Source organism: Equus caballus, chromosome 22 (genome assembly GCF_041296265.1).
Source record: "Equus caballus isolate H_3958 breed thoroughbred chromosome 22, TB-T2T, whole genome shotgun sequence".
Lineage (NCBI taxonomy): Eukaryota > Metazoa > Chordata > Mammalia > Perissodactyla > Equidae > Equus > Equus caballus.
Window position 1 is genome coordinate 36,001,204 of NC_091705.1, and position 25,159 is coordinate 36,026,362.

At 52.1% G+C, this 25,159-nt stretch overlaps 1 protein-coding gene across 4 annotated transcripts in view; it reads left to right on the top strand.

Annotated features, from left to right (window-relative positions):
- The window catches only part of SLC12A5 (solute carrier family 12 member 5), a 36,616-nt gene that overhangs the window by 7,198 nt on the left and 4,259 nt on the right, over positions 1-25,159 (top strand). For all 4 annotated transcript variants that reach the window (XM_023626635.2, XM_023626636.2, XM_023626637.2 and 1 more), the window contains exons 2-21: positions 5,487-5,581; positions 5,900-6,031; positions 6,421-6,567; positions 7,358-7,412; positions 7,910-8,040; positions 9,978-10,219; positions 10,929-11,140; positions 12,962-13,132; positions 13,439-13,537; positions 13,674-13,731; positions 15,436-15,610; positions 16,183-16,301; positions 16,623-16,721; positions 17,647-17,766; positions 18,098-18,202; positions 19,383-19,551; positions 21,375-21,570; positions 22,527-22,696; positions 23,133-23,264; positions 24,172-24,279. In XM_023626635.2, the coding sequence (XP_023482403.2) occupies positions 5,487-5,581; positions 5,900-6,031; positions 6,421-6,567; positions 7,358-7,412; positions 7,910-8,040; positions 9,978-10,219; positions 10,929-11,140; positions 12,962-13,132; positions 13,439-13,537; positions 13,674-13,731; positions 15,436-15,610; positions 16,183-16,301; positions 16,623-16,721; positions 17,647-17,766; positions 18,098-18,202; positions 19,383-19,551; positions 21,375-21,570; positions 22,527-22,696; positions 23,133-23,264; positions 24,172-24,279 (2,735 nt within the window). The remainder of the gene's footprint in view (positions 1-5,486; positions 5,582-5,899; positions 6,032-6,420; positions 6,568-7,357; positions 7,413-7,909; positions 8,041-9,977; positions 10,220-10,928; positions 11,141-12,961; positions 13,133-13,438; positions 13,538-13,673; positions 13,732-15,435; positions 15,611-16,182; positions 16,302-16,622; positions 16,722-17,646; positions 17,767-18,097; positions 18,203-19,382; positions 19,552-21,374; positions 21,571-22,526; positions 22,697-23,132; positions 23,265-24,171; positions 24,280-25,159) is intronic.

The following is a 25,159-nucleotide window of genomic DNA, read 5'->3' on the forward strand; positions in this document are numbered from 1 at the left end:
GCAGCTCTGGGGTTAGAGGCAGAGAGGGGGCCGCCTCCTTCAGAGACGAGGCTGGGATTGACCGGGGCGGTGGGCGCCCTCGGCGGCCTGGAGCCTTGCTCTATTGGAATGCGCCAGGCGCTGTCCAAGGTGCTGGAATGCGCCGCGCCCGGGGGCAGGGCTGGGGGCCGAGGGCTTGCCGTTGCTCGCGGCCGGGGGCAGACGTGGGTTAGCTAAGCGGAGGAGGCGGTGGGAAGGGGATGGAAGAGCTAGATTGGGCTGACGTGGAGCTCGACGGACGGGAGGGGGGCTCCTTTTCCCGACAAGGGACCCCGGCGTCCTGGCGCAGAGCGTTGACCGGCGGCGCGGTGGAGGGGGGGCGCAGTCTGCGGCAGTCCCTCGCTCTGACACTTCCAGCTGAAAGGTGGGGGGAAGGTGCCTATGGGGGGTTGGAGCCGTATGACCCCCGTCCGGGCTGCGATGTCTCCTTAAGGGTACACACTTGGTGCAATTCGACCCCCTCCCCCAAAGCTGCCTGAGGTCCGACCTCAGACTGAAGCGTACCTCCTCCGAGATTTTCAGCTCTACTTTGCGGAATCTCCCTTTCCCTCTCGCGTCCCCGTGGGTTCCTATTCAGGACGGGAAGCAAGATCATCCTTCTTCCTTCCCTCTTTCCCCTTCCTCTCGGTACCCGGGATGGCAGTGAGGCTTCCAGGGCGGGGCAGAGGGGAGTCTTTCTAGTCAGCTCTGCTAGCTTCCCTAGCGAGGCCTCAGGAATGGGGTCCCAGCGGCTGAATCCCCCGGAGCCGCGGCGCGGACACTGCGGACGCGCTGCGGTGGGTGCGGAGACTCGCTAGGAGCTGAGGGGCTTGGAGCAAGTCCTTTCACTGCTCCTGCTCTCCCCCGCCCTCCTCCGCGGTTTCCCTGCTCCGAGGTCTTCGGGGCCAGCCACCCCCTCGGGCTCTCAGGCCCCCCGCCGCCCCCCAGCGGTCTCAGCCATCCATCACGGCTGTCAGCCGCCCCCACCCCCCACCCTCCAGCGGCGCTGCGTCCCTTGCGCACTAGCGCGCCTCCAGCTCCGGCTGTCTGCGCTCAGCGCCTTCAAACGCTCCCCCGGGCATTACTTGACCCTCTGGGCCGAGACTCCTGCAGACCTTCCCGGGGGATGGCCAAAGGGCCTCAAGAACTGAAAGAGCGGAGTCTTCCAGGGACGGGCAGCCTTGACTTGAAGTCCTCCAGATCCTGGATCCAAGTCAGAGCCAAGTGACCGCTTGGGAAGGCTGTGGACACCAGGGTCCCTGATCCTTTGTCTGAGACCCCCTCTTCCTCCTTGGGGTTGAGTGGTATACAGAGGTTGGAACTACCAGTTGGCCAGCTCATCCATCTCCACAGTGACCCTGGGGTCGCCTCATCCCACAGCTGCCCCCCTCCCCAGTAGGCTTAGTCTTGTGGGGGAGGGGGTTTGGCAAAGTCGAGTCTGCAGCAATGCCAGGCATCCTGACACGGTGCCCGGAGAACGAAGGGGGGTCATTTCCATCTGGGATCCCCTTCAGATGCCTCCACTCTGAGGATGGAGCCTCAGCCTGAGAGATAATCTCTCTGCTCCCCCCGACACGGGGTATGTTCTGATCACCCCAGCCCCTACTTTCTCTACCCTGAGTTTGGCGCCTTACTGGGCCTTGGGATTTCCATGGGGTCTCAGGAGGCTTAGAAGAGAGGCATCTATGTGTGTGAAGCAGAAGTAGAACTGAACCCCCTTCAGTTTTAGCCCCTCCCCATTAATTCTAGGCTCTGAGTGTAGCGGGCCTATCTGGAGACCTTCTTGCTCTATATTGAGTCCAGGACTTTGAAGAGTGGCCAGGACCCAGGTCAAGCGTTTTGGGTTCCAGCGGCGCCTGGAGATGGTGGTAGGGGCTGTAAGGACCTGCTGGGCTTGAAGGAATAGGGACCATCAGACTGAGAACCCCTGGCATCTCTGATCCTAGATTCTTGGGGATGTAGTAGTGGGCTTGAGTGCTGACCTCGGGAAGGTGGGAACGGCCCGCGTAAGAGGGCTCCTCTGGACTAAAGAGGAACCCTAGGATATTGTCTCTGGCCCCCAGGTCTCCTTTCCCCTTGGCGTCTGACGCCTCCCCCACTACCCCAATACGGTTTGGGGATTCCCTCAGGCCTGGCCCCAGGCCCCCGGGGGAGGCTCCTTAGCCGGCTCCGCTCGCCTCTTTCCTCCCCTGGAGCTCTGGCCGCTGCAGCTTAATTGAAAGCCGATTCGGGCTGAGAGCTCCCAGGGGGCGGGGGCGGGGGCGGAGAGGGCTCAGCCTCAGTCTGGCCCTGCCTCTCTCGCGCGCCACTCGGCGCTCCCCCATCACCCTGACTCCTGGCTCTGGGGAATCAGGGCGAGTTCCCCCTTCGCAGTCCTGCTCCTTGAACTCATGAAGCTCATTCCCTCCCCCTCAACCAGAGCGCCTGGCGTTCCAGGGAGGGGACGAAATCAGCCCTGGCAGACGAGGCCGGGAGCCTGGCGTCCCGTCCAGACGGCAGGTGGAAAGGCAGGGCTCAGGACGAGCATGTCGAGCTGCCCCCTCCCCTGCCCTCATCTCTTGGCGGGGATCCGGCTCAGAGTCTGGCTCCGCGTTGCGCGCCGCGTTACATAAGCGGCTGCGGGCGCGTGGCCGGCTCGGCTCTGCGCTGCGCTCTCTGCCCGCGCGGTCGCCATGGAGACCGGCTCGGGGCTGCCTAGATGCCGGGTCTCTGGCCAGGACGCCCCCTTCCCGTCCCGCATGCACCCCGGGCCCACAGGACGGAGGAGAGGCTTGGGAGGGGGCGTGAAAGGCAGAGGGGAAGGGCTCTCGTGTTTGGTTGTCCTGGCCCTAAGAGCAGACGCCGGGGGAGAGGGACCCAGCCGCACAGGACACAGGGCCCCTAAATCTTGTGGCTGGTGTGGGATGGGGAGCCCAGGCTGGGTGGGGCACCACGTATATTAATAATAGTCATAATTGTAATAGTAGCAGCAATAGCTACACTTATGTACCAGGCACACCCAATAGGCATAATTTTGTTTAATCCCCACAACAGCCCTATGAGTTAATGATTATTACTCCTTTGCAAAGGAGGAAACTGAGTAGAGAGTTGAAGTGACTTGCCCAATGTGTAGACACAGCCCGTGAAGCTGGGACTAGAACCCAAATCTCCTTGACTCCAGCCTCTTTTTCTTAACCATTAAGAAATTCCTTCTCATCTCATCCCCCTTCAGGCCCTCTAGTTCCCACCATAATGTGGTGAGAACATGAGGCATCTTGTCAGCATTTTAAAAGGAGGAGGAACCCATCTCACTTTTATTTCTCCTGTTCTCAGGCCCCAGACAGCTCTTCTGAGACTCTGGGGTCAGGAAGGGAGGATGGGGGAATTTACCTCCAAAGAGTTCTTCCTGAGCAACTATTATATGCCAGGTTCCCACTGGGAGTATGGGTATGCTATTTCCAGGAACTCACATGTGTGAGGAAAAGGAAGAGCTGGTGGTGGCCCCCTCTGTGGGGACCAGGAGTTCCTGGCTTGATTGGTGAGGTGAAGGTGGTGGCAGGAGACAGGGCATGGTGGATTTCCCCTGAGCAGGTGACGGATCCCTTCTTCTCCCTTCCACAGTTTTGAGACAGATGAGATTGGATTTATAACAGGTCATGCTCTGGGAATGGACCCTGGCTGGGAAACTAAGGAAGGTTTCCAGGAGGTAGGGAGGGGAAAGATGGGGAGGATTTGGACAGATTGAAATGGAGAGAGAGAGAGAGAGATGTCAAGAGAGGATGGGACAGGAAATTCAGAATATAGGGCCCCAACTTCCCTTGGGATTTGGTCATGGGGGAGTTTCTTCAGGGTCCAGAGAGATGTCAACAACTGGGATTCAGTCCTGGAACTGAGAAAGTGTGATGGCTGGAGCCAAGGGAATGTGCCTATGGGAGTCCCTTGGATCTCTTTGAAAGGACCCATTCCATGTCCAGGACACTTTTCTCCTTGGGTGATCTCATCCAGTGCATGGTTTCACACACTTCCTGCACAACTTTTCATGGGTTAACCTCATCTCTTTCCCCCGCCCAGCCTCTCTCCTGGGTCTCAGAGTGATCCATATATCAAGTGGCTACTGGACATATTCACTTGAGTGTCCTATAGTGCCTCACATTTGACCAAATTCAACATCATCCCCACTCTTAGTCTCCTCCTTTTCCTCATTTATTGAAAAGCACTAGCATCTACCCATTTACTTGTGCTAGAAACCGTAGGCATTATCCTGGATTCCTCCTTCCTCCATCTCCAAACATCTGGCATAAAAATATGTGCCAATAATTCCTGAGTCCATTCATTGTCCTGCACTGCTCTGGTCTGGGTCACCATTAGCCCTTGCATGGATTACTGAAAGTCCATAACTAGCTTCTATATTCTCCATGTAAAGGCCAGAGCGATTGCTTTAAAATACAGCTCTGTTCATGGCACTCCTTTGGCTGAAACTCTTCAATGACTTCCCATTGTCCTCTGGATGAGGTCCAAAATCTTTAACATAGCTGCTCATTGTTTAAGGACCCAGAACACATTTACCTTCCCAGGCTCATCTTTTCACATGCCACTCCTCATCCTTCAGTGCACCCCTCCACCCTGCGTGCCCCTTCCTCAGACTCCAGCCAGATCAAGCTTCTTTCAGCATCTCTAACACACTGTGCTCACTCTCACCTCTGGGCCATCGGACATGCTGTTCTGTGGCTCTATCTGCCTGGAACGCCTTCCAGCCTCCCTCCCAGTCCAGCTCTTACTCATCCTTTGGTTCTCAGCCGACACATCACTTCCTCTGGGAAGCCTTCCGTGACCTCCCAGGCTGCGCTGAATGTCTCTCTTGTGTTCCCACAGTCCCTTATTCATCTCTATCACAGAACTTACCACTGTGGGCTAAAAGTTCTTGGCTACTGGTTCATCTCCCCTGCCTTTGGGATCCCTGAGGGCAGGGATGGTGTCTTATTCTGTATTTTATTCCTTCACCTCCCCGTGCCCATATTGGCATATAGTAGACATCCAGTAAATACGTGTTGACTGAAGATGAATGAGGGGCATAGGAGATGCCAAAAGGGGTCACTTTTCTAAGAGGTGGAGCATCCTTGGGGCTTGGGCTATAGTGTTCTGTGCCTCCCCCCCAGGAAAGAGTGTACTTGCACCCCAGAATACCAGGATAGGCCTGGTTATGGTCAAGGAGGGGACCCTGGAGAGTCTAGGGTACCCTGGTAAATAAAGTAGGACTCCAAGTACAAGGAAGTACTCATACATTCATTAAATACCTAGTACATGCCAGGTGTGCTAGGGTGTACTAGGCTCTTTATACATGTTGTCAACTAAAATTCTGCAAGGGAGGTAGTATTAGCTCCATTTTTCTGATGTGCAAACTGAGATTCAGAGAATTAAAGTGGCCACACAGCTGTATTGGCCTAGGCAGATAGAGGACAACCAGACCCCTGACTCTTCTGCCTTCTCAGGTGATGGTAACCCCAAGGAGAGCAGTCCCTTCATCAACAGCACGGACACAGAGAAGGGAAAGGAATATGATGGCAAAAACATGGCCCTGTTTGAGGTGGGTTGATAGGGTGTTGGTCCTACTCATGGTTCATCTCCCCATGCATCAGCTGCTCCCTCCCTCCCTAGGGAACAGTGCCCTCTTCTCCATCTCTCCCTCAGGTCCACCTTCTTTCTTGAGCACCCCCCCCATCCTTCCTTCTTCTTCCCTTTACCCTGCATCCCCCTTCTTCCCTCTCTTTATCTCACTATCCTCTTTCTCAGCCTCGGTGGTTTTCCCTACCTATCCGCATCTCTCTCTGCATCCTACCATCTAGCTTACCCCACCGTCTCCCCTAGGCCACTGTGTGCTAACACTGCCACCCTCCCTCCACAGGAAGAGATGGACACCAGCCCTATGGTGTCCTCCCTGCTCAGTGGCCTGGCCAACTACACCAACCTGCCTCAGGGAAGTAGAGAGCATGAAGAGGCAGAAAACAACGAGGGTGGAAAAAAGAAGCCAGTACAGGTGAGGGCCTTGGAGAATAAGGGATGAAGGAGGAAGGAGGGATGGATGGGAGAAAGGACGTAGGGAAAACGGATTCAGATGAAGGGATGATGATGGAGGCAGAGGGATATGAGTTGGGGGCTGAGGGAGGGGAAGGGATGAGAGATGAGGGATAGAGAAAAGGAGGAGAGACGGGTTGGTTTGAAGAATACATAATGGAGGCATGGAGATTGGGAGATGGGAGCAGGAGGGGAGGGGTCAAAGGTGATAAAAATCAGAGGGAAGAGGGATGAAGGGATGAGGATGGAGAGGAGAGGAAGTGGGGGATGGAGAACCAGGAGAAGAGGAGTGGACCTGGAGTGTTGGTGGTGATTAGGGGCTGCAGAAACTGACGCTGGCCTCCCTGGCAGGCTCCACGCATGGGCACCTTCATGGGCGTGTATCTACCGTGCCTGCAGAACATCTTTGGTGTCATTCTCTTCCTGCGACTCACTTGGGTCGTGGGCATCGCAGGCATCATGGAGTCCTTCTGCATGGTCTTCATCTGCTGCTCCTGTGTGAGTGACACCCTCCCTTCTCCCACCCCTCACAGCTGGGGCTGAGTGGGACCTGGGGGGTGAGCATAAGACCTGAGCTTTTTATAGGAACCCCTGCATATGATCTTTGAGAGTAAATTAGGTTTGACTGGTCCTTCCTGTATCTCACAGGCTGGTCCCTGACGGCTATTAACCAGGTTTCACCTGGATCTATGTGTGTTTGTGTGTATTAATGCAGATTCATTGATGAAAAAGACAGGTGTGCAAAATAAAATTCACCAATAATCCCCGATAGTTAGCGTTTCGGTAGGTCTAGACTCACAAAAAATGAGATTAGGTGTGACAAGCAGCTTAGTAAATGAATTCTTCCCATCCTTTCTAAAAGGTCAAATATTCACTAAACACCTACTTCTTGCCTTGTTTACATTTCCTCACACACGACCCTTGAGCCACCTCTGCACGTGAGGTAGCCAGTGCTCAAGCTGGTACACCTGTTTTATAGATGGAGAAACTGAGGCTTGGAGATCCAAAGTGACTTGTCTCAGGTCAGACAGCTGGTCAGAGGCCAAGCTGGGATTTCCAGAGCTCTCTGGTGCTTTAGCTTGTGTTTCTTCCATGTGCATGGTGAATAAGAGGTTTTCTTGACAAGAAGAACTTGGCAGAAGTAGAAGTTGGAACAGGACCAGGGAGAAGCTCAGCGGAAGAGGACTTGTGGGCCTGGCGGGTGTTTATGGGGCATAAGGTTTGGCCCCTACCCAGGCCACTGCGGCCCCCAGCCCAGCCACCACTGTAATGATCTCTCTCCTCACAGACGATGCTCACGGCCATCTCCATGAGTGCAATTGCAACCAATGGTGTTGTACCTGGTATGTGACTGGGGCTTCTTGGAGGGGAAAGGGGCCTGGATGGTTGGTGGGGGAGCCTGGAGAGTTGGAAGGAGGGACAGTACCCTGGGCTTTGGGGGCCATCAGGACCCAAGAAAGGCAATATTGCAGACCTGGGAGCTGGGCTATGATGTTTTTGGGGTAGGCGGGGGCAGCTGTGTGAGGGGAAGGGAGGGAGGCATTTGATGGTGTTGAATAGGGAAATGCAAGATCTCCTTTTGCCTGAGACCCTTCTCTACATTATCCTATTTTCTGAGCCATGACCTCCTTAGAGGGGTAATTAGCAACATGGTAATTAGTGCTGCAAAATCCACTCAGAATGGCTGGCTGAGTCTCCCTCCAGTCCTGGGGCTGCAGCCTCCAAGGCTCAAAGACCCAGCACAACTCCCTTCCCACCTCTGACCCTGAGCCCCCCTCACTCCCTACGGCAGCCCAGTGCCCCTCGGACCTCTCTCGCTGATACTAGGTTCTTTCTGCAGCTGGCGGCTCCTACTACATGATTTCCAGGTCTCTGGGCCCAGAGTTTGGGGGCGCCGTGGGCCTCTGCTTCTACTTGGGCACTACCTTTGCTGGGGCCATGTACATCCTGGGCACCATCGAAATCCTGCTGGTGAGAGGGGCCGAGGAGGAGGTGTGGGGTCCCAGGCTGTCAGTCAGTTGACCTGTGCTCCCTGGACACCTCCTATAGGCTGGGCCACTCAGTAGGCCAAAGGGAAATCAGACATCGTTTTATCTAATGAGTTTACAGTCTAGTTGGGGAGACGAGATACAATAATTATGTAACACGAACAGCTGTCGTTTATCAGGCACCCACTGTGCTCTCAGCAGAGTTCCAAGTGCTTTACAGTCATTATATTGAATCTCCTAAGGCTTATTATGCCTATTTTACAAATGAGAAGCTCAGAGAGGTGAAATGACTTGCTCAAGGTCACTCAGCTACCAAGTGGCAGAGGTGGGTCGATAATAGTAAAATCATGGTAGAAATAATAATGGTAATGTCACACAATAGCTACCATCTGTGATTACCTACCATGTGCCAGGGATTGTGCTAAGTACCCTGTGAATGTTAACTGTAGAGGGCTGATGGCTGGCCGACTGCAAAAGAGACAAAGGATATGAGGGAGCCGAGTAAAGAGATGTGTGAGTAGTGACTGATGAGAAGTCAGGTTGCTGGACAGTGTCTGAAGGAGATGGCTGCTGACTTCCATCTTCCTGCCCCTCCAGGAGGAAGTGGGAGCTGAAGAGGGTTTGTTGTGTGTAGGAAGTGGGGCTGATATTTCCCAAGCCCCTACTCTATCCAGGCCCCATGGCCTGCAATGGTTCATTTTATTTTATCCCCACAATGCTCCCACAAGTTAGAAGATGTCCCCATTTTACAGAAGAGGAAGGCAAGGTCCAGAGAGTTTAAGGAACGTGTGGAAGGGATATGAACCTGTGTCTTTCTGTGCCAAAGCCAGTGCTTGTCCACTCTGCCACGCTGCCTTGAGAACTAGAACTAAAAGATGTCACAGCTTCTGGTTTGGGGGCCCAATGAGGGGTACTGGGGCAGAGAGGAGGGATGGGGAATAACAGACCTGAGAAACCAAATTATGAGAGAATAACAATAGATCTCTGGGACTTTTACAAAATTAAATAATTTAAAAATTATTATAAAAGCAGTTCTGCCCATTGCCTAAAGTTGGAAAAATATCAATCACCTGAAGAAAATCATCATTAACATTTTGGTGTATTTCCTTCTAGCTTTTGTTTTTTTATGAAATATTGTATTCTGTCTTTGTAAAATATAACTCTATAGATTCCCCAAAATAACCCCAAATTCTCTTTGTAAGTATCATTTACAAGTGAGAATAACTTTTGTAAGAATATAACCATTAGTATTGAGTATAGAAATTATAGGAAATACAGATGTGCAAAAAGAATAAAGATTATCTACTTTTGCACCATTCAGGGAAAACCACTGTTAACATTTTGGTGTACACACAGACATATATACACATATATGTGTACACATTCACATATAAGTACACATACATATTTACAAAAATGAGATCATAAGACATATTCTTTTTTAAAAACGTGATTGTTTTTATCTAATATAACATGGATAGCTCTTTGAGTCAGTTCATATAAATCTGTATTATCCTTTTCAACAGCTCCATTGTCTATATGGAAATATCGTGATTTATTCACCCAATCCTCTAGTCATGATTGTCTAATTTATTTCTACCTTTCTATTAGAAATAATAAAAATGATAAATAATCATTAAGAATTATACCTGATAAAAATAATAGAAACTAATAATCGCTCTGAACATCTTTGCAATATCGTTTTTAGTGACTATATAAAAGTCCTGATAGGATAGACCAGGACTTCCTTACCCATTCCGCTATCATTGGATGTCATTTCCAGTCTTGCACTACTGTAAATGTGCTGTGATGAGTGTGTTTTTTCCAAAGCCCTGCCTGCACTTCAGGTTATTTCTTGGGTTGATTCTCAGTTGGTTCTTCCTGGGTTACTTACCTGACCTCCTTGCCCCTTTCCCACAGGCTTACCTCTTCCCAGCTATGGCCATTTTTAAGGCAGAAGATGCCAGCGGGGAGGCAGCAGCCATGTTGAACAATATGCGTGTGTATGGCACCTGTGTGCTCACCTGCATGGCCACTGTGGTATTTGTGGGCGTCAAGTATGTCAACAAGTTTGCCCTTGTCTTCCTGGGCTGTGTCATCCTCTCCATCCTGGCCATTTATGCTGGGGTCATCAAATCTGCCTTTGACCCGCCCAACTTCCCGTAAGTGCTGCTGCTCTGAGCCTAAGGCATTGTCCTCCTCCTCCCTGGCCTGGTCTGCACACCAGTCTCTGCCAACCTCCTCCTCCCCATCTCTCAGAATTGGGGTGGTTGTGGATTCAGAGCAACCTGTCTTGGGAGGGAAAATCTCTCCTGGTTTGGGGGCAATCTCTTTAGGGTGGAGTAACGTTTCTGGGGTGGGCACAGTTTCCCTGGTGAGGGTCGACTGCTTGCTGGTGGGGTGGACTTAGAAGGAACCAAGTGGAATGATTTTTGAAGGGATGAACGCTGTGTTAGGGAAACATTTCCTGGATGGGACAACCTCCTGGAATGGGACAACCTCTTAGTTTTAAACACCTTCTCTATCATGGGAAAGGACGTAGAAGAGAGGGTCTAGGGGCTCAGGTGTCTGTGGGTGCTGCCCCTCTCTGCATCCCTCTGCCTGGAAAGGCTGCACGGAGACTGCTGTCCATGGTTCTGAAACATAGCATTGCACTAAGGCAGTGGTTCTCTGCCCAGGCTGCAAACTGGAAGGAATCACTTTGGGCAGCTTTGAAAAAACACTGATTCTGGGCTCCATCCCAATTAAATCAGAACCTCTGGATTTGGGGCCCTGGCATCTGTGTCTTTTTGAGCTCCTCTGGCAGTTCTACTGTGAAGCCAGGGCGAGGTTATGTCCCTCCCCATCTTCCTTCCTTGTTTCTCTCCCTAGGATTTGCCTCCTGGGGAACCGCACACTGTCTCGCCATGGCTTTGATGTCTGTGCCAAGCTAGCTTGGGAAGGAAATGAGACGGTGACCACACGGCTCTGGGGCCTTTTCTGCTCCTCCCGCTTCCTCAATGCCACCTGTGATGAGTACTTCACCCGAAACAATGTCACGGAGATCCAGGGCATTCCTGGTGCTGCCAGTGGCCTCATCAAAGGTCTGGGGGAGGCAAGAGGGCTGGTGTCCAGGGAATGCTTCAGGGATTGTGGGTTAAACAGTTAGGATTAAGGGTATGTCCTTGGGATTCAGATAAATTCAATCAGTTCTAGTTGAGCACCTGCTCTGGGCTGTGTTCTGTCCTTGGGATCATGGAACAGTAGTGAGGAAAAGGAGCCTTGGAGTACCTTGCCACCTAGTAGGGAAGAAAGTGATCGGTTTAACAAGTATTCACTAAGCACATACTAAGTGCCTAGCACTGTGCTAAGTACCAGAAACACAACATAAATAAGTCCCAGTCCTTGGCCTCAAGGAGTCTAACGGCAGAGAAAGATGTATTAGCAGATAAATTATGATATGTATAGAGGTGCATTCAATGAGCAGAGACCTCCCAGGGGAGGAGTGACCATGTATATAAGGTGGCGAGACAAGCCTTCTTGGACTCCTCTGAGAAGGGTTTTGAAGGATAAAGAAGAGATTTTTGGTTATACTAGGGGAATAAGAGATAGAAGAGCATCTTGCCTAAAAGCATGCAGACACAGAAGAGCCTATTATGTTCTTCCAATCACAAGTAATTTGGTATGACTGGGGCATAGTGCAAAGGAAGGAGGGTCAAGCAATGATGTTGGAGTGGCTGGCCTGAAGCAGACTGTGGTGGGCTTTGGAAGCCATGTTGAAGAGTTTGGAGTGTGTCCCGAGGGCAATGAGGAGCCACCAAAGGGTTTTGAGTAAAGGAGGGACATGGTTAGCTCATCTTTTCTGAAGATTCACTCTGGCTTCTAATGTGGATAGGCTAAATGCAGAGAGAACAAAGGCAGGGAGTCCAGGAAGAGGCTGATGCTGAGTCTAGGTGAGAGATGACAGTTGTATGACCTAGAGTGATGGAGTGCTGTCAGTAGGAATGAAGCAGTGGTTCTCCACCAGCGATGTTTTTCTTCCCAGGAGGCATGTGGCAATATCTGGAGACATTTTTGGTTGTCGCAATGGGAGGATTATTATTGACATCTAGTATGTAGAGGCAGGATGTTGCTAAACATCAAATCAAAACAGCCCTCCACAATGCAGAATTATCTCACCCAAAATGTCAATACAGACATGCATTTCTTAACAGTGGGGATACTTTCTGCGAAAGGCGTCATTAGGTGATTTTGTCATTGTGTAAACATCATAGAATGTACTTGCACAACCCTAGATGGTATAGCCTACTATACACCTTGGCTATATGATACTAATCTTATGGGACCACCGATATCTGTGCAGTCTGTTATTGACTGAAATGTCATTATGAGGCATGTGACTCTAGTGCTGAAGTGGAGGGACCCTGGAAAGGAGAGAAGGGGCATATATGAGAAATATTTAGGAGGAACAATGGACAGGAGTTGGAGATGGTTTTGAAATGGAGATGGACAGAGGGAGCAGCTGAGGTCAATGTCAAGCTGTCTGAAATGATGGTGGTGCCAGTTACCAAGATAAGGGATACAGGAAAGGAGCTGGTTTGGGATGGTGGATAGTGAGATTAGTTTGGGACATATTGAATCAGTCTGAGATGGGTCTTTGTGTGTCTGTTTAGACTGTTTGTGTGCAGTAGACTGGACTGTTTGAGGGCAAGGACTAAATCTGATTCATGTACAGAAGCCCTGCGCATGGCCTGGCCCAAAGCAGGAGCTTAGGAAATGTTGATGGAAGTAAAATAGAGCCAAGGCCCGGGGGAAGCAAGAGGTGGTTGACCTTGACCCTTCTTTTTGCCCACCCCACCTCCTGGTCCTAGAGCTCTGGCACCTGATTTCTGACCTTCCCCCTGAGCATCCTGTCTCCCCCACAGAGAACCTCTGGAGCTCCTACCTGACCAAGGGGGTGATCGTGGAGAGGCGTGGGATGCCCTCGGTGGGCTTGGCCGATGGCACCCCTGTCGACATGGACCATCCCTATGTCTTCAGCGATATGACCTCCTACTTCACCCTGCTGGTTGGCATCTACTTCCCCTCAGTCACAGGTGAAGGGGAGCTCAGAGAGGGAGGACTCTGCCTGGGAATGGATGGGTAGGAGAGAGTCAAGGATGATGTTGGGGAATTTCTTAATTCAATAGACCCATCATGTAGGCAGGAGCCAGAAATTCAGTTCCCATGGGACAGATGAGGGAATTAAGGCTGGGGGAAGCCAAGTCACCTGCCCAAGTTCTCGCATGAGTCATGTATGCCAGGACTAGATCCAAGACTTCCTGACTCCAAGGCTGGTGTCCTTTCTTCTTGGTCTTTCTGGGCTCCTGTGGCTCTTGTCCTAGCTGCTCCTCTGTTCACAGGAATCATGGCTGGTTCTAACCGCTCTGGGGACCTGCGGGATGCCCAGAAGTCAATTCCCACTGGCACCATCTTGGCTATCGCCACCACCTCTGCTGTCTGTATCCTGCACTGCTGGGCTGGGACCACTGTGGGTGGGGAGGGCAGCTGTAGCTGCTGCCTCACCTGGCTGGCTTAGGAAGGGTGGGGAGGAAGGGAAACGCCACCCTGGGCATTGTCCTTCATCCTCTGCTGCAGACATCAGCTCTGTTGTTCTATTTGGGGCCTGCATTGAGGGGGTCGTCCTTCGGGACAAGTAAGTAAGGGGATCAGGGCTAATTCTGCCCTGGGGTTGGGGTGGGCATAGGGGGCTGAGCTCTGGGAAACAGACCTGGCCACCTGGCCAGGGATGCTGAACTACCTGTACAAGGGGCCTTATGGGAGGGAGGTCACAGAGAATTGCTTGCTAACGGCCTTTCTTATATTGTATTTCATCTTTCTCATGTCACTCCGGCTCCAGAAGCTTGAATGGTATTTCATTTCCTTCAGGATAATGACACTTTCCTTTTTTTTTTTTCTTTGAAATCTATTAATTCATTTGCTATTTCCTGGATCTTTGTGTTGGTCGCTGTCAGGGTTTTGGGGGGAGCAAAGATAAATAACACGTGATTTTTGTCCTGAAGGAGCCCTTTGGGGATGGTAACCATGTGTGTCAACAGGCTTGAAATGTGGAGTAGAAGGGGTGGTGTTAAAGGAGAGCACAGGGGTTATAGAGGTGCCCAGGAGGCTGCAATCCAGTCCTCAGAGGGTCAGGGAAGAGGAGGTGATGCTGGAAGTGCTGTGTACACATTTTCTCATTTATCCTTCCCACTCTAAATGTTGAGTAGAGAAGACTTGGGTGACTAGGAGGTGGAAGGGCTTTCCAGGCAGTGGGGACAGCATTAACAAAGGTGGAGCAGAGAAACAGCTGTGTGTGTATGTGTGTGTGTGTGTGTATGTTTGCACACCCGGGTACCTGTAGCTATAAGCAGTTCAGCCCTTCTGGAGCATGAACTTCTGAAGGGTGTGTGCATACTCCACCAGCAAGGTGGAGTAGGAGGTCTGATCACAGAAGTCAGTTTCTGTGGCACCATCCTGGCTTCTGGGAAAGGGGGACATGAGGCTGGAGACCTCGTCTGGAGCCAGTCCTAGAGGCCTGGTTTTTGGTACCAGGAAATGCGAGCTTTATTTTATAAAAACTGGGGGAAACTCTGAGAGGTTTTAAGCAGGGGAGTGACCTGGTCAAATGGAAAATTTGCATATGTTACATCTGTTAGCTTTTAGGGCAACTTACCCTCCACTTATCTCATTTTATTTAATCGTAGACCCACCCCAAGATTGCAGGGCATTCAGCAGGTCATCCTGTGTAACCCTCATCTGACACTTGGAGTCCTTCAGCAGTGGCACATTTGCACACATCTCTGCTTGCACACTCGAGAGCAGGCCTCCCTCCACCTCCTAAAGCAGCCTCTTCCATTTCCAGAAAGTGTCATTGTTAGAAAATGCTTTCTTTGGAGTCTCACATCACACACCTTCACCACACGATGAGGCCAGATCCCCCATTTTTCAGATGAAGACATTGAGGTTCTAAGAGGCTAAGAGATTTTCCCTGGATAACGTAGTATTACACAATTGACCATTTACTCGAATCACTATTAGTACCACGTTCCAGGCACACTGCTAAGCATTTGATAGCATTATCTTCCTTTATCCTCTCATCAATCATCTGAATAGGTTTATAATGATTCTCATTTTACAGCTCAGTAAACTGAGGCGAGGAGAGTTTAAATGACTTGCCCAAGGTCACACAGACAGAAAGTGCCCAGAACATTAGGGGCTTTGTCTTCCCCCTCATCCCTACAGAGCCTCGCCCTAGGGTGGGCATACAGTTGGTCCTGAAGTTGGTGTGGGAGACCCACCCTGCAAATCCAGGGACCATTGCTCACCCAGCATCTCCTGTCCCCTTGCTCTTTCCTTCCAGGTTTGGTGAAGCTGTGAATGGCAACCTGGTGGTAGGCACACTGGCCTGGCCATCCCCTTGGGTCATTGTCATCGGATCCTTCTTCTCCACCTGTGGGGCTGGGCTGCAGAGTCTCACGGGGGCCCCACGCCTGCTGCAGGCCATCTCCCGGGATGGCATAGTGCCCTTCCTGCAGGTTAGTGGGGGTGAAGTGTGGGAAGAACAGCCCACCCCCATACCAGCCAGACAGGCCCCTGCCCAGAGAGGCCACACAGTGAAGCAGGGCCAAAGTGAGCCTTGAGCTGCCTGCTGGGGCCCTTCTGCTCTGCACTGCTGTGAAGAAGAATGGGTGTGCCTTATTTGAGATTTGGGCCATGGTCAGAGAAGTCTGCTCTTAGAGGAAAAATAAATGTTCCTCCTCTGGCCTAGTGATTGGGCAGAGACTCAGGGAGATAGATGGAGCACCGAGTCATGGCCGCTTGCTGGCCTCCTATAGCTCCTCTCCTTCTGTCCCATTGGAGTTCATTTTCCCCTTAAGGAATTCTTTGAACTTCATTGCACGAAGGTACCAATGTCAGAGTGGGCGAGATACAGCAGAAGCCTGGTGTCCCTTTGGGTACTCCTAAAGGTTGAGAAATACAGCATCCTCTCCCCACCTCCTCATTGGTTAGGGGATTCCTGGATCTACAGCACTGGTCCCCAAGACTGGAGGAGAGAGACAGGAAATCTTTAAAGACTCAGGCCCCCATGATGTTGCTATGTCCTCAGGTCTTTGGCCACGGCAAAGCCAACGGAGAGCCAACATGGGCCTTGCTCCTGACCGCCTGCATCTGTGAGATCGGCATCCTCATTGCATCCCTCGACGAGGTCGCCCCCATCCTCTCTATGTGCGTGCTGGCCTCTTGCCCTCCCCATCGGCTCAGGGGGTCTCTGTACTGGGATCCTCCCTGGACAGCCCACCCAAACACTTTAACACTCCAGGAGATTCCCCGCTGTAGTAGAAACCCATCCTTTGTTATATAGAGATTCATCCCCATGTGCATCAGGGTGTGTTGCAAGGGGATTTGGCTTTTGAACTCCTTCCTAAGCACCAGAACATGATTCAGCACTTCCCTAGTTTCTTTTCCCATTTCTCCTTTCTTTCCCTATGTTTCTGTCTCTGCCTCCCCTTGCATCTCTGTCTCTCCTGGGGCCTTTCTGTGTTCCAGGTTCTTCCTGATGTGCTACATGTTTGTGAACCTGGCCTGTGCGGTACAGACACTGCTGAGGACGCCCAACTGGAGGCCACGCTTTCGATATTACCACTGGTGGGTGCCCCGTTCCCCCTCCCTGCCCCACAGAACCATCCTCTCATCTCCACCCCAATCTCACCTCCTCCAGTTCTAAGGACCCCAAGCTCCAGCTTTTATAGCCCAACTAGCATGAGAAGGGTCCTGGAGAGGGTCTCCTTATAATCACAAATCATAATAGTACACAGGACAAATGGTCTCAGCTATCATCCCTCCGTTGCACATAGAGCTCACCATCTTACAGTCTAGATGAGGAAACCTCAGTGTCCTCAGCGGGGAGTGGGAGGATAACTGCACCTCCCTCATGGGACCACCGTGAGCATTACAGTGCTTGGTGCACAGAAGATGCTCATTATGTGGAGGCTGGGGTCCTTCTGATCATTTTACTCTATGGCTCTTTATCCTCACAATAGGTCCCTGGGGCAGACAGGGCAGGAATGAACATGCTTGTTCTACAAAAAGGAAATGGAGGCTCAAGCAGGGGAAAGGACTGGCCCAAGGCGGCCCAGCAGGACTGTGGCATACCTGGATAGAACCTGGGCTGCCTGACTCCGTCTCAGTGCTCTGGCTTTGCCAGGTGCCTCTTCCTGGGGGCACACTATTCCTGGGAGATCCTGCCTCCAACTCTCCCTAGAGACCCCTGCCTCAGAGCCCATGTGGCCAGAGCTATCTTCAGGGTCTAAATCACAGGATCAGATCACTGCAGTGACTCAGGAACTGGGTGGGGCATTGGGTGGTGCCCTGTCGGTAGCTGCTCATTCATCCAGAAGGTCCCATATCCCCGTGGTGCTCATGGAGATGATGGTGTGAGTTCCCCTAGCCCCGGCTGGAGTCTCCCAGGTCTTGCCCAGGTCCTCTGCCTTCTAACTCTTGTTGTCTGAGCCCCAGCATCAGTGACAGCCCTGCCAGGGCTCAGAGTCTGGGTCTCCCTCCCATTGTCCAGGACGCTCTCCTTCCTGGGCATGAGCCTCTGCCTGGCCCTCATGTTCATCTGTTCCTGGTATTATGCCCTGGTGGCCATGCTCATTGCTGGGCTCATCTACAAGTACATCGAGTACCGTGGGTGAGTGTGGAGAGTGGGGAGGGCTGGGAGGAGTGAGGAGAGGAAGGAGCAGTGGGTCGTTGTGGGGGTGGCATGGGGATGAAGCAGGAAGTGGGAGAGGATGGGGCGAGCATGGAAGGGAAAGGGTGACATGGGGGTGGATTGGGAGATGGGGGCAGGGGCAGAGGGATGGGCTGAAGCTTTGAGAAATGGAGAGGGCAGGAGCAACATACACATCCTTTCTGAGCCTGAGATAGATGGCTCTGCCCTGGGGCGGCCACTTCAGTATGGACGGTTCTCCCTGACACTCCCTGGTTTTCTGCCCTCGTGTGATCCCCTTCCCGGTCCCCAGGGCGGAGAAGGAGTGGGGCGATGGGATCCGAGGCCTGTCTCTCAGCGCCGCTCGCTATGCCCTCTTACGCCTGGAGGAGGGGCCCCCACACACCAAGAACTGGAGGTCAGTGTTGGGGGCACATGTGTGAGGGCTCAGGAGGGAGAAGAAGGGAGCAGGGCCTGGCCCATCCCGCCATACAATGGTGTGCCCTTAACCTCTCCTCCTCAGCTCAGCCTGTCTGAACCCTTCCCACCTACAACACCAAGGCTGCGCTGCATTCCAGACATTTGTTCTCCAAAACTCCACCCGCCACTCCAGCCTCCTGACCATCCCTCTGTCCATTCATTTGTGCATTCACTCCATGATTTGTTAAAAAGAATGTATGAATGCCTCATATGTGCCAAGCCTCCTTCTGGTCTCCGGGGATGTAGTGAGCTCATAGTTCCATGGAGAAGGCACACACAGAGACAGATAAACAAAATATCATGTAGCATTTGCTCTGGGAGAAGTGGAATCATCTACTTTGAGAGTTATAGGACCTCTTAGAAATCTCTACATTAATAATAATCCCTCCATTTTATTCACATGAAAATCAGGGACCAGAGAGGGTCTCAGAGGTCGTGGAAGGCAGAGCTGGAACTGGTATCTTCACCCTTCACCTCTCAGCCCAGGGTGCTTTCTCACTGACTGCTCTGCAGGCCCAGCCCCTCGTTCACCTCCCTCAGGCTTCTTTTGCCAAGAGTGAGGCCTGGAAGTCTGATCTATGCCTAGGACATTGCTGGCTTGTCCTTGCTGATGCTTACTAAACTGGGGTTTTGCATTGTTGTCTGTGAATTCTCAAATGCTTAGCACAGGGTCTAGCCCAGAGTAGATGCCTTGAGAATGCTGTTAAATTGATGGCTGGTTGGATGGATGGGATGGCTAAATGAATAAGGAAATGAGTGGCTAAGTATGGATAGGTGGCTAAGTGTATATATGTAAGAGAGGGTAGTTCGGTGAATATATGGATGTGTGAATGGATGATGGTAGGTGGATATGTGGATAATTGAGTGAATAATAGAGGTGTAGGTAAACTAATATGAATGTGAGTGGATGACTGAAGGGTAAAGTAGATGAGTAGGTGGTTGAATGGATGGATGGGTGAGGGAGGTGGATGGAGAGATGGATGGGTGGGTGGAGTGATAGATGCATGGGAGATGGTTGGATGGGCTGATATGCAAGGAAATGGATGGACGAAAGGGTGTATGGTGGGTGGTGGGTGGATGGGTGGTGGATAGATCAAATGACCTTGCACCCTCTTCAGGCCACAGCTGCTGGTGCTGGTGCGCGTGGACCAAGATCAGAACGTGGTACACCCACAGCTGCTCTCGTTGACCTCCCAGCTCAAGGCAGGAAAGGGCCTGACCATTGTGGGCTCTGTCCTTGAGGGGACCTTTCTGGACAACCATCCCCAGGCCCAGCGGGCAGAGGAGGTGAGCAGAGGGAGGGGGGAAGGACAGGGCGCTCAGGACAGTCCTTGTCCCTTTGCCCTTTTCTTCCTTACCACCTTTGAGATCAAAGGGGGCTCAGGCCCTTCTGCCCTCTGCCTTAGAAGAGGAGTCCAAGGGCTCAGGGAGTGAATTCCTTAGAATCCAACTTGCAGAACCAAACACAATCAGAGCTAGAAGGGTCAATTTATAGATAAGGAAACTGAGGCTTAGAGAAGTCAGGTCAGAAACCAGGACTGCTTGACTCCTACTCTAGACTTCTTCCTGTCAGAGTATAATCTTTCAGAGTGCTTTCACTTCTGCGGATTCTTTCAATCCCCCACTGTGTGAAGTTGGCACAGGAAGAAACTGAGGCCCAGAGAGGAAAAGCAGCTTGCTGAAAGTCACAAAGCTGGCTGGAAGCCTAGTCAGGATTTGAACCTGGGACCCTGGTTCTGGGTCACCTGCCCTTTTCCCCGTCCACTGGTCCGTGCCCGTGGAGCAGGGCACAGAGCCACTGTGGGCTGGGACAGCTGGTGTCTACATTACAGGGTGCTAACAAGTGTCTGGAACCTGGTGGGCAGCAGAGGAAGTGGGTTCTCTCTGTGATTCAGCCCTTTCTTCCCCCAGGTCTGTGACTAATCGTGGAGAGAGGAAAGGGGGCCTGAGGGAGGTGAGGTGGGACGGGGAGGGGCACCCCTAATGGCTTGTGACAGTTGCTGTTTCTGCCTGGCTGGTCCGTTCACACCAATCTGTCAGGGCCCACGGCTGGTGGCTTCCACTGGTCAGTTTAATTAAAAATGCAGCGGTTGAGAACATGCTGTGTACCAGGCACCGGGCTAGGCACGGGGGAGATGGAGATGTGTAAGACCAAGTCCAGCGCTAGGGGCGGTCACAGGCTGGTGGGGAAGAGAGAACATACACAGAGGCTGTCAGCCCCATGCGATGTTGGCAGGTGCCACATTAGAGTTAGTAACAGCAGAGGAAGGGGACGTGTTGGGTGTTTCTGTTGGGCAGTATACCAAGACTTACCCACATCATGCTGTGTAATTCTCCTGATTCCTCAATGGGGTGGCTGTCGTGATCTCCATTTGACAGATGAGAAAACTGAGGCTTGTAGAGGTCAGTTGATTGGCCCAAGGTCACACAGCCAGGAAGTAGCAGAGGTAGGAATGGAAACCGTCTCTGTTTGACGTCAGGGTAGTGGGAAGGGTGTGGCGGATGGAGTCTGACCCCTGGGGTTGAACCCCTACAATAACATCCATTAGCTGTGTGGCCTTCAGCAAGTCTTACTTCCTCTGAGCCTCAATTTCCTCCTCTGTAAAATGAGAATAGTAGGAACACTTCCCTCATAGTGCAGATTGAAGGTGCACTTAAAATACTTATCAGTATGCTCACTTTTAAAAATTGTGAAAAACAAATTGTCTGGCCATGCAGAGGAGCCCAGTTTCATTCCGGTCTGGGTAGGGGTTGGTCTCTGAAGAAGGTGGCAGTTGAATTGGGCCAGGCAGGGTGTAATGTACAATGGGGGGAGGGCTCCGGGTGGTGGTAGAGAGCTCCTGGGGGACTGTGTGAGCAACAGCGGGCTGGTGCAAAGGGTGGAGTCTGACCATGCAGAGCTGTGATTGATCAACACGGAATGGGGGCCAGAGGTGATGGGGAGCCATGCAGGATTCTGGTGCCAGAGGCTGACATGATCAGAGCCGAGCTTCGGGAAGATTGGGATGATGGAGGGGAGAGACAAGAGGAAGGGAGGCTGCAAGGGGCCAGGCAAGGCCAAGGAGGCCTGAGGCTGGTCCTTGTCTGACTCCCTTCCCCTCAACCCCCAGTCCATCCGGCGCCTGATGGAGGCAGAGAAGGTCAAAGGCTTCTGCCAGGTAGTGATTTCCTCCAACCTACGTGACGGTGTGTCCCATCTGATTCAGTCTGGGGGCCTTGGGGGCCTGCAGCACAACACTGTGCTCGTCGGCTGGCCCCGCAACTGGCGGCAGAAGGAAGATCATCAGACGTGGAGGAACTTCATTGGTAAGGCTGGGGGTGCTGGGGGCAATAGTGGGCTGGGGGCGGTGGAGGGCTGGGGGCAATAGTGGGCTGGGGGCAGTGGAGGGCTGAGGGCGGGTTCTCCTTCTTTGGGCCTGTGGGTCATTTCCCAGGCTTGACAGTTGTGGATTCAGCAGAGGCAGGTGACGGTGTTCAAAGCCAGCCATGTGCCGGGCCCTGTGCTGGGACTGAGGCGTGAATGAGACGGTTCTGGCTGCTGCAGGGCTCACAGCCCCGGGAAGAAGACAGTGCAGGGCAGTGGGAAGAGCTACAGCTTTGAAGTCACAGAGGCCTGGGTCTCAATCCCGCTTCTGGTTCTTCCTAGCTGTGTGATTGTGCAAAAGTGACTCACTCTCTCTGAGAGTCAGATTCCTTGGTAATAGTTGGTTATAGAAATATAATAAATAACATTTATAGACTGCGTTCTGTATGCCAGACAAACTGAGGCTTTCTTTGTCTGTAATTCTGTCAGCAGTCCTCTGAGGGCTGGGCCTTGTTATCTCCATTTTATTGATGTGAAACTAAGGCACAGAGAGATTAAGGAGTTTGCTCCAGATCACACAGCTGGTAGACCCAGAGGCTGCATGTTAACTCCAGGCGATTCCATCTCTTTTATATGTAGATCATAGTTATAAGATGGTTGGGAGGATTAAGTGAGGCCATGCATGGTAGAGTTCTTAATAATCAGAAAGGGCAGGTGATGTTATTGCCACTTGACAGGTGGGGAAACTGAGGCCCAGAGAGTTTGAGAGCCTTTCCCAAATCCAAACAACAGATAAGTGATGAGCTCAGGTAGATGCTGGTTTTCTGACTACTCAGCCCAAGGCCAAGGCAGATGGGGTGGGGTGCTGGGTGCCAGGAGCCCCTGTGGCTGCTGCTGGGTGCAGGAGGGGACCAGGGTCACTGTTTTCCTGTCTGGATCTCTCCTTGGCTGCCCCCAGAGCTGGTCCGGGAAACCACAGCTGGTCACCTGGCCCTGCTGGTCACCAAGAATGTTTCCATGTTTCCTGGGAACCCGGAGCGCTTCTCTGAAGGCAGCATCGACGTCTGGTGGATCGTGCATGATGGAGGCATGCTCATGCTGCTGCCCTTCCTGCTGCGGCACCACAAGGTGAGTGTGTGTTTGTGTACATGTGCACGTGTACGTGTGCATGCATGCATCTCTGTGCGTGTGTGCACATCTGTGGGCGAGGCTCATGGGCTCTGGCCAGGGCCAGCCTCCATGTGAGCTCTTCCCTTGGGAGCTCCTGGGAAAGGGATCTGGTCACCTCCTTCAATCTGAGATGCGAGGAACTGATTGTTTCCCGCTGCGGGTGTCCTTGCATTGTAAAGCAGAGCAGTGCTTAACCCAAGCAGGTGATCCTCCCCAAGCAGGGGGACCTCACCTAAGCACGAGAGCTTTTGTAGGGAGCGGTGCTGAGGGTTTCAGGTCTGCATGTATGTGTGGGAAGGTGGCTGGGAAGGGTGAGGGTCCTGTCTAGGTTCTGGCCTTGTATCTCCTCCCTGCATCTGGGCTGGATCCTTCTGGGTCCCCTTCACCCCTCTAGGTCTGGCGGAAATGCAAGATGCGTATCTTCACTGTGGCCCAGATGGATGACAATAGCATCCAGATGAAGAAGGACCTGACTACATTTCTGTATCATTTACGTATCACTGCAGAGGTTGAGGTGGTGGAGATGGTGAGTTCCCAGGAGCCACTCCTGCAGTTTTGAAGTCTACCTGGCCCTCTTTCTTCTTGGCCCCAGGAGGAAGTAGGGCAACCCCAGCACCCATCAGCTTATGATGCTGGATCCCTGCTCCCCTTATCCATTCTTAGCCTCTCACATATTCACCCAAGAGTCCATCCATCCATCCATCCATCCATCCATCCATCCATCCCTTTCTTCTTTGTAAGGATAGCCATGTCTAACAGTGCTCATTATGTGTGAGGCGCTGTTCCATGCACTTCATATATATTAATTCTCACAACAACCAATGAAATAGATACAATTATCCACATTTCCATTTTACAGATTGGGAAGTTGAGGCATAGAAAGGTTAAGTAATTTGCCCAACAATGCACACTAAGTGGCGGAACCAGGATTCAAACCCAGGCAGGCTGGCTCTAGAGTCCATGCTCCCAGCAATTACACTGTACAGCCTCTTGTCCATCCCTTCCCCTCTGTTTATTTATCCACCCACTCATCTCACCAATCTACCCATAGATTCAGTAACATATTCACTCACTCACTTACCCATCCGTTCATCCATTATGTATTCATTCATCCCTTTGTTCTTCTTAAAATTTCTTCCCCTTTTCCATCCACCCAGGTAATTAATTAATCCACTCATTCATTAATTCACCCATTTATACGACCAGTCCTGTGCTGGGCTGAGGATGGAAGGAGCTGCATTGCCTTCAAGGAGCATCGCCCTCTGCTTTGTCCTTGCTTCTCACATTTGTTGATTAAACTAGGTCATTGGACAGGGAAGCCTTAGGCTGGCAGAAGGAAGGGGTCCCGCCTCCCTTCCCTTGGCCTTGCACCTGAGCTCAGAGCTCTTGCTTTCCTTCCTTGCCCCCCTCACCCCACCCCTGCCTGCCCACAGCATGAAAGCGACATCTCGGCTTACACCTACGAGAAGACATTGGTGATGGAACAGCGTTCCCAGATCCTCAAACAGATGCATTTAACCAAGAATGAGCGGGAACGGGAGGTGAGGTTTCCCTGCCTTGGCTCTGAGAGCCTCAAGCTGCCACCACTTCTAGGTCTGCACAGGTTTGGGATGGCCTAGGGCTGACACTCGTGGCCATTGGCACTGCCACCGTCGCCCCAGAGCATTACTCATCACTCTTATTCCCCCCACCCTGCCTCCTGGCACTGGGCTCCCCAGCAGCAGGGGTACACAGTGCAGCTGCACCTGTCAGGCCTCCCAGCCAGGATGCAGAGGGGCTCTGGCATGGGTGACAGATCTCTGTGTGTGACTTCTGTGATCCAAGGGAAAATAGTCGATGCTAAATATGCATGGATGATGATTCCTTAGGGGTGTGGATGCCAGTGTTGATATCAAGGATCATGTGATAGACCCCCCGAGAGTGGGTAATGGATGGATATTTAGGGATATAGCTGATGGTGGGAGTTGGGGGCAATCCTCCCAGGGTGTAGTTGATGGGTTCTCAGGGGTGATGATGATGAGCCTCCTTTGGGGTGTGGGGGTGAGATCTCCCAGGTGTGGGTAATGTGGGACCCTGGAGTTTGAATAAAAGACCCACTCCAGAGACCCACTCCAGGTCCTTGGGCAAATGAGTGATGGTATCCTGGGCCTGGGGACAGAAGAACTCTTCGAGGTGAGTGGCAGGTTGCCTGGGGGAATAGGTGGCAGATCGTATATAGATGAGGGTGACAGACCATGGTTATGGGTCTCGCAGGTGTGGGTAATACATCTACTGGATTGTGGTTGATGGATCCTCAGGGGGATGAGTGATAGGTACCCCTTTAAGCTGGGAAGGATGGACCTCCAAAGATGTCATCCAGGCTGTTATCCAGGGGTGATTGTAAAAACTGTGAGCAATGGCATGTGCACTGACCAATCAGAA